The sequence below is a fragment of the Paramacrobiotus metropolitanus genome, unplaced genomic scaffold, assembly GCF_019649055.1.
Source record: "Paramacrobiotus metropolitanus isolate TYO unplaced genomic scaffold, Prichtersi_v1.0 Parri_scaffold0000003, whole genome shotgun sequence".
In the NCBI taxonomy this organism is placed as follows: Eukaryota; Metazoa; Tardigrada; class Eutardigrada; order Parachela; family Macrobiotidae; genus Paramacrobiotus; species Paramacrobiotus metropolitanus.
Genome location: NW_026570223.1, coordinates 3044861 through 3053666, shown reverse-complemented (window position 1 = coordinate 3053666; position 8806 = coordinate 3044861). Strand labels below are relative to the sequence as shown.

General features: G+C 40.8%; 2 protein-coding genes across 2 annotated transcripts; both read right to left on the bottom strand.

The window, feature by feature from the left end:
* Nucleotides 1-171: 171 nt before the first annotated feature.
* LOC129592156 (homeobox protein prophet of Pit-1-like) lies at nt 172-2015 on the bottom strand. Its single transcript, XM_055488131.1, has 4 exons — nt 1994-2015; nt 1875-1919; nt 1030-1724; nt 172-815 (listed from the first exon to the last, which is right to left on the bottom strand). Exons 3-4 carry the CDS (start codon nt 1628-1630, stop codon nt 523-525), a joined length of 894 nt encoding a protein of 297 aa, XP_055344106.1. The 5' UTR covers nt 1631-1724; nt 1875-1919; nt 1994-2015; the 3' UTR covers nt 172-522.
* A 700-nt stretch (nt 2016-2715) lies between these two features.
* On the bottom strand, nt 2716-6173 carry LOC129592145 (uncharacterized). The gene is made up of 7 exons (XM_055488119.1): nt 5871-6173; nt 5678-5797; nt 5021-5236; nt 4721-4900; nt 3909-4055; nt 3356-3520; nt 2716-3280 (listed from the first exon to the last, which is right to left on the bottom strand). Exons 1-7 carry the CDS (start codon nt 5932-5934, stop codon nt 3090-3092), a joined length of 1083 nt encoding a protein of 360 aa, XP_055344094.1. The 5' UTR covers nt 5935-6173; the 3' UTR covers nt 2716-3089.
* Nucleotides 6174-8806: the final 2633 nt, after the last annotated feature.

The following is an 8806-nucleotide window of genomic DNA, read 5'->3' as shown; positions in this document are numbered from 1 at the left end:
AACATACAAAATGTGGGCTCACAAACTATTTGTACACTATCCCGTTATGCATAAGCTTGTATTTCCCAAATTTTCCCTCATAGTTTTAACCCTATTCAGATCTTGTTGAAACTGTTAGATATGCGCTAAATCCAAACACGAATAATTTATTGACAACGAATTCATCGGCAAAGCAATAAAACACGTGTCGCTATAGCAAAACTAAACACACCGAAAAGCACGTTGCGAAACTAAACACTATTGCGAAACTAAACACATCGAAGCCCGAATTTCAGTACTTTGGGAAACACTAACTGCTAATTCCACCGAACAAAATAACCAGACTGTAAACCACCACAAACTAGTAAATGCCGTAAAAATTTCTAAATGCTCGATAAAAACATGAACGTCAACGAAAAAAAATCAAATAGTTTTTTATTTGAAATACCAATAATGCTTATAAACGACATCGCTATACTCAATAATACTGTACTATAAACTTTCACCAGTCCATGGCAGAAACGCAGATATTTGGAAACACCATCAGTTGGTCAAACCTGCTACGCGGACAAGCGCACTAAGTAAGTCCGATTCGCTCGGCGGTATGTTTGCAGGAGATTGTTCAGCCGTTTCTGGAAGGGTCAACAACGTTGTATCCTCCGGCGGAGAATACCAGTCGTTGCCCTCCATCACCGGCATCTGCACTGGGGGCGGCGTAAACGAGGAATAGCTTAGCGTGAACGGCAACGGAACAAAACTGGCAGGGCAATCTAATGGTTTCTGCAAATCAGGTAATAAACCGGCAACCTCCTGCTGTACAACATCCGATATCCGATCTGCTAAGACAAAACATGCAGTAAGCCATTTTAGAGACGAAACATTTGCAGATGTTTCCGTTCAACATAGTCGTACACAATCCTGCAGCACAAAAACCGTGGATTTAAAAAAAAGGAACCATCTTGCTGTTGTCTGTCCAATACAAGGTGGACCCAAAAATATTAAATGCTACTTCCGAAGTATTTAAAATTTATTCCTTATCGTACAACTCACATGAGCTTCCATCAGGCATGGTCAACGATCCACCGGGCCAGTTAAAGTGGACCACACCCGGGCTAGGAACATAAAACGCCATAACTGCGTTTGGCATTTCCATTGCGGGCGGTGTCCAAGCGGGCGGCGAGATCGACATCTTAGCGAACGAGGGCTGTATTGGACGGAGTGACACAGATTTCGCAGGTTGACATGGACGCTTGACAGGGACATCGGGCGTAGTGCCTGCAATTCTCTGCTCTTTGGAGCGTCGATTCTTGAACCACACCTGTATACGCTTGTCGTCCTCGCCCGCGTCAATGATGTCGGCCAACTCCAGACGTTGTGTGTGGCTAGGATAGCGGCATTTCTGGAAGAACGCCTCCAACTGCTGAAGCTGGCCTTTGCGGAAGTGATTCCGGTGAGCTGTTTTACGGCGCGTTGCAGAATTGGCGGTTGGACGCGGATGCAGATTAGGTGTGGCAGAATCCGTAGTGGTCGGCGTATTCACGGCATGATGAAAATCGTCCTCCTGCAGCGCTGAAGTCCTTGTACTGGGATCACTACTAGTAGTTGATGCTGATCCAGAGCTTTCACTGGAATCGTCGCTTTCACACAACATGACGCCGTAGCCATTCGAGTAAACTGAAACGGATCCAGGCGAATCGGCCGAGCGATTTTCTTCCGTTCCATCTCGAAGAGGAACGATTCCCCCGCTAATTAACATTTTTAAGCTCAAAACCGAGTTTACTGAAAAACAGAGGCAAGAAACCAAGTACTTTTAAAATATGCGATTTTTAAAAAAATACTGGCCTGGTTAGTGTAAACAAAAAAGTCCAAAGCCCGAGCCTGATAACGTGTTGTACCTAGAGTTGTATCCGGATATGTACAGAACGGCCGTACAGATAATTCTAAAAATGGCTTGTGTGATTTTAAACTTGGTTTGACCGCAGCAACTAACTGGTAAATACTTGTACTTACTTACAGTACTTGTGATCTTTGGCGAATCGCCGATGGCCACTGGTCTAGTGTTAGCCCGCTACTGCACTACTCCGCCCCCTACAGTCAACGAACGTCTTGGGATACCAGTATTTATTCATCTTTTTGTAGTAAAAACGTTTTACTGGGAGAGCCAACAACAGAAGTGGTCACTTCAACTTTATCAGCCGCATCTCGAGAGAAATCTGGCGAGAGCAGATCTACGGTTTTTTGAAAGCTGTACGCACTTTCTCACAACACTATAACAATAAGAAATGCAGCAGGTGTTTGCCAAGAGAAGAGATTTCTATTTTTTAATAATGTGCGGATTTTCGATTTCGTTATTTTCCTAGTTTTGATTATGGTGCCCTTATCGGTTTAATATTTCAGCTGTGTCAGCTTGCTTAAACACATAGATGGTAATTCTTTTAAAACAAGTTGATGTTTGGGTTGATTAGGCTTTTTCCCATTAGAATCACCACAGTGTCTTGTACAATACAACTGTAAATTTCTACGGTTAATAGTTGGCACTTAGTTTGTCGTACGACACTGGAATAAGAAAACGAACATTAATAGAACTACTGACAATCTGGTGTACAATACAGATGAGTTTTTACAGTTACTTCGTAATATTTGTTTCACGTCTCTTTCATTCTACCTGGTTCTGTAATTGTTCATTGAAATTTTATAGATACTGAACCACTTCCTTTCGTTTTACTTTGCATATACGGCAGTGCAATTATTGCGCTATGGTACAGCTGTACACACTCTTAAACTTAAACAGATAAAATATTCTGAACGTGGTGAATTTCTTGTATCCAAAAAAGCTGCAAAGAAACCATTACATTAGTTTTCCACGATACTTTTTTATGATGACTGGCTACTTGAATTAAGTACCTGGGGCTGGAATGCGGTAGCAGCACCATCATATCAGTACAATACACAAGTCTAATACTTTGTAACTATGAAATTGTATAGTAATGTGATAACTATGAAACTGTATTTGGTAGCGTATCACGAGCACCAGAGGAGTGTAAAAGTTAAACCTTAAAAAAAAGAAGAGAGGTATCTTCAAACGACCATCGCAAACTTATATGGTAAGCTTAAGCAGATCCTTTTTTGCTGCGATAATATCGGCCACGAGTCGGCTGTATCGATAAGGAATGGTCAGACTTTAGCGAAACACCGAAAGGAAATCCACATAAATATTCGTTGTTGTCATAAAAATAGCACTCGGCAACAATATCCGCAGCCATCAACAGCGAATCTTCCTGGACTGCCTGGACTACCGAATCTATTCAAGAAAGCAAAAATCCGTTTAAAAATTCAATTTGTGATTCACACACTGCAATTACAATTCATGACGTACCAAATCTGCCGTAATATGCTTCGCTCGTAGAGGTGCGAGGAATATACTTCCGGCTGTGCGAGCAGATCTGTTGTTCCGGTGGCCCTGAGCATGTCTTATCGAAACCATAGCACATCGCGCTTGAATCCACAAATTTTTCACATGCTACCACAACCTTTTTTGGTGCTAAAATATTTTCAAATTTGGAAAGAGTTACCGGTTGGTTGCAAGTCCTGTTGAAATTATCGACGAAAATTTTTTATGGTGTTAGTTGCGTGCATTTTGCTGCATCTGTGTTACTACGTAGGTAAAATAACAGGAAACAAACAAGAAAAGTGAACAGGACCCCACAACCCAAATATTCACCAGTCGCCATCCGACAGAAATAAATTAAAAGAGAAATTTCAGTTGTTAGCTTTACAGAATGTGTCATAGTTGGTGAGGTCACATAAAGGGCAAGCTTCAAAGCGCCAGGCACAAGCGGTCAGTTAGAAGCATTCGATTCGAGAGAAGACAGTCAATCAGTATCACACTATTATCACCACACTAAACTGTCCAGTCTTGCGCAACTCACCGGAAAGAAGCACATTGGGGCGGGGCGTGGCACCTTCGCTTCCAGTTGTAGCCCCGGGAGCTTCCGGTCGTGTCTGTGGTTTCTGTGGAGTAGGATGCACAGGAGGACTGTTCATAGCTTCCGCGGTGACATTGCCGCGCAATGTACCTACAGAGTAAAGGCAGTTGCAAATGATTATCAGATGCATAAAAGAACTGTTGGAAAATGAATGCTGTTATAAAATATTGTTAGAAAATTGCTATACAGTACTGTAAACGTATTATGATTGGAAATATTAATGCTTTTCTTATAACGCGAAAACATTTCTAGATCGGTTAGGCAAATACTGATTACACAATACCGAAAATATAATACACTTCAGAAAACGACTAACAGTACAGAAAAAACTACAGTAAAACCTCGGTGCTTATAATAACTTGCTAAATATCGAATACTATAAATTTTGCTTATGATTATGAATTTATGACATAATCTGTACACTCTGTACTTTAGTAAATGGCTATTCAGCACGAAATGCAAATCTCATGGTTACTACTAATATAATGCCGTCGTATTGCATGGTGTTTTAAAGTCCACCACAAGCCCCTTAGTCCTTAAATTCAGCGCAAATGAGAATAAGGCTTAAAACTGCCAAATGTAACATGTCACGGCAAACTATCTAACTAAATTTTAAAATAAAATAAAATAATTTACGACATAATATTTATGAACTCTTCCATTGCGATAAGTCGATAACCATGATGTTATAGGTAAAATTATCTCTTACTATGCAGATACAGATTTGCGCATGTAAGATATCATTTTACACCCACCTTTCTCTGGACTTCCTTCATAATAACCTCTCCATGGCGCCCCTCCCGCGCAGGTTAAAACCCCGGGTCCAAGACTGCAGTCGGCGATTCCGTAACACTCAAACCAAGACGTTTTATAAAAACTACAGGTAGCGATGACTTGGTTGCCGCGGGAAGGATCAGCACGGCGCTTAATGAAACCTGCGTAGGATAAAAACTGAATTATTTTATAAAATTGAAGTTGAGGTGATACATAAGAACTGACGAATTTTGATAAGTTTCAGCATTAATGATTTGTTTAACAATTTTATCCGTTGTTACCGTTAGACGGTTTCCAAGTGGCGCCGGCAACGGGTACATCCGTTGAACAATTCCGATCCATATATTTCAACTGTGGCGCATCTGGAAACGGCACGCTGTGAAGATCATCCTCTTCCGTGCAGTCCGTTTTGCAGCTGTAAGATGAGTTATGAAAAAAAGTGCACTGATAGGCAATATCCGACTTCTTCCCGATCGGCCCAACTTGTTGCGAGGAATCTATGGGAGACATCCATATACAGAAGCACAGATACAAAAACCGCCCTTTATAATTTAGTGAAAAATAGTTACACTGCAGCACTGCAACTGAATTATACACAGTAATATTTTCTACTGAAACTTTCTCTGTTTCGCATGCAGTCTAACAATAAGACAATTCCAAAAGATATATTTATTACGTAGAATAATAAATACGACAAGACAGAGTACGATCAGCTGATCATATATCACAGTGCCATAAGACTGCTAACTGTAAGCGCTTCAACCAGTTTGTGCGAGCGATATCTAAAACTGCAGAAGGGATTTTTTTCCAGTTTGCAAAACTATGCATCAACTGTTTTTAAGCCATTTATCTGGGTTTACTTTCGCCTTTCAATAATACTAACGATAACATGTACAATACACCACGGTACCGTGGAGAAACTGTAGAAGTAAGCTTACCAGACTGAACGGGCATCGAAAGGGAATCTGCTGGAGCGCGTAACTGTAAATTCTGCCTACTTGAGGACAGGATAGAGGGATTTCGAGAAGGATTACGTCCAGACTGAACGGGCTGCGGAGCTGCAGCGGCGATAAAAAACATTGCCCGTCTTGAAGATAAAGTTATATCTGTTCACTATCTGATTAATCATACCTTGTGGATCGCTGGCGACCACAGTCCACGTTAAACATCCCAGGAGCACATATAAAAAATCCATCTTATGAATAAACAATTTGTAAATATTACGCGGACCCAAACTGGAAGCCTGTGAAATAAAACGGCTTAGAAGCCTGGCATTAAATTTGGTCGAAACACGGTACTATGTACTCTTTAGACTCCTGCGATCTATGAAATTGATTACTCGGCTAAACCGCCTTGTGTTTGAAAAAACTGACTCATTGCCGGCTCGCGTAAGGTAGGATGTGGATAGGTGCCACTACGTTGAAGTGTGAGCCTCGTTTGTACGAATACAGTGCACTTGTTATGCGAGTTTAGCGAACATTTGTTTTGTTAGAAGTCCTTACTTATTGTACTGTACAAGTACAACCAATAGTACTACTCGACACGCACTTTAAATGAGTTCTGTAACATAAAGTACCGGAAGTTCTGTAAAAGTGAATCTACCAATGGTACAGCACTGAATCTTATAGAGCGTTACAGAGCAACGAGACCATTAGCGTCAAACAGTGCCCAGTTACTGTAGCCGAATTTGCCAACAATTCATGTATTTTTCATTTCAATTTTGCAGCCGTTCCCTTTCTGTTTTTCTGACATTTCAAAGTTGTGGTATGTTGAAGAAATCAAATGACTAGTGAAAAAGCGAAAGACAACTTCGCACGGAAAGTACGGTGAGGTGGAATTTATCATTCCTCGCAGCTCTGCGCTGACGGCTATGGCGAAGTTGCCATCGATACAAATTCAAACATCATGAAACATGCACAGTCTTAGGCAGCTAAAAACAGTTAACAAGCAGAACTGGAATATTGTTTCAATAGAAACAAACAGGACTTTCGACGTACGGGGGCTGAGCATCCACATCAAAAAATAATTTTGACTTGGTAAAAGTACGAGTTCTGTATCGTAACGGAGCCAGGAGAGTTCCTTTTAGATACAGAACACTTTAACTCGGGCGTCCAATCAGAGATAAGGGGTGGTCACAAAATATTACAGAACTTCCGGCTCTGTATCTTACAGAACTCTTTTAAAGTGCGTGTCGAGTAGTACTAATGCCGCTTAAGTGCTTTCCTTGAATTAAATTACGCAATTCCAATTCGATCTCGATTAGTCATTTTCAAAATACTGTACTGTACTGTATATATCAATGTACATGATATTATGTGATGATACAACCGTCCATTTTTAGCTAACTATGAGATACAACAATAAGTAAAGCAGTATTAATATTAACGACAAAAATTAAATGGAGAATGTAGGGCTAGCTGTATTTTACGATATGTGCTTTTTACAAAAATTACATTACACTTTTACAAAAACTGCCAGAATCTCGGCACCGGCTTTTGCAATGTTGCACATACTGGCGAGCAAACTTATTGTTAGGTTGTATGTTTTCCGATATCGGTAGAAAAAGGGAAACATTTTGCGGAAATAAAAAGCTTTTGCGAGCGCGCGCTCTTGGAGGGAAAAACTGCTCATTTTAAAACGATTAAAGCCAAAATAGCCATACATGCCTTAAAGCTAGTAGAGGCTTTAGAAAAGCTAATACCGGCTCCCCAAATGTAATGTCAGATGTAAGTATAATAATAAGTAAGTAAGTAAGTAGTGTCATAAGTATAATAATTATATGTAAGTATAATAAGTAACTATATCTGTATTCTGTATACGATATAGATATAAAGCACATGTCGAAACAATTAGTAATTTTCATTTTAATGCGCGAAAGAAGGTGCAACCAGCATCACGAAATCTTCGCTCCGCACCAAAAGCACACCAAATGTAGTAACTTGATTAGCGTTCATATAGAAACTCTTTATATTTTTGTTGTAATCCTGTTCTGTTTGTGAACTGTAATAGTGTTACTGGCTTGCGCAAATAAAAATTCATCTCTTTATTATTCATTATCATTTTAGCTAGCTTTAAATTTAAAGGCTGCTCATGGTCAGGTGTCCAGTGTTGTCGGTGCTAATCAACGGACGTTCATGTGCGACATTCTGACTTGTGAGTGAATAAGTTCTTATTTAATACGAGTATACTCGTACAGTCCGTGTAAAGCAGGAATGCGGAGACATGCAAGGAGCATTCATAAAGTAATTCTTTATTAGGAATGTAGTCGTACGTAATCAGCAGATCCTCAAAGTTTGGGTTCCGGCATGCATCATACCATTTCGGCATCAGAAGAATCCGGACATCACATGCCATATCTATACATATAGACATTATGTATTTCATATCTCCATGTCTGGGAACATTCCTTAGAGACGACGAGGTCAGAATCGGTGTCGCATTGCGGTTTGGATTGCCGGTTGTAGTGGCGCACAACTGCATTGCGTGCGGCACGCAAGTAGAAACTAACGGACATCACGGGTTATCCTGCAATAAGTCAACCAAGGGACGATGGGCGCGACATAAAGAAATGAACAGTATTGCTAGGAATTGTTGCGAAAGCGCCGGTTTTCCTTGTCAGCTAGAACCGACCGGCTTATCGAGTGTGAACGGAAAAAGGCCCGACGGCATGACGCTGATCCCTGTCCGCCAAGGGAAACCGCTGGTGTGGGATGTAACCAGTTGGTGTACGGTCGCAGACTCGCATGTCACCGGCAGCTCGAAGAAAGCTGGATACGTGGCTCAGCTCGCAGAAAATGCTAAGCGCCGGACATATTCGTTTGTGGAAAATGGAAACTTTTTTATCCTTTAGTGATTGAGACGTTGGGAGTATTTGGCCCCGCTTTCAGTGAACTGTTGCATTTCATGGGCCGTAAAATTCGAGACTTAACTGGAGAAGCGCGTTCTACTGCTTTCATTAAGCTGTTTTGAGCACGTTACCTTTTAACCCAAGAGAAGATAGAGATTTTGGTTGTTTTTTTAATGTTTAAATTTTAACTTTTACGTAGTGTACCGGCGCTTGCAATCAT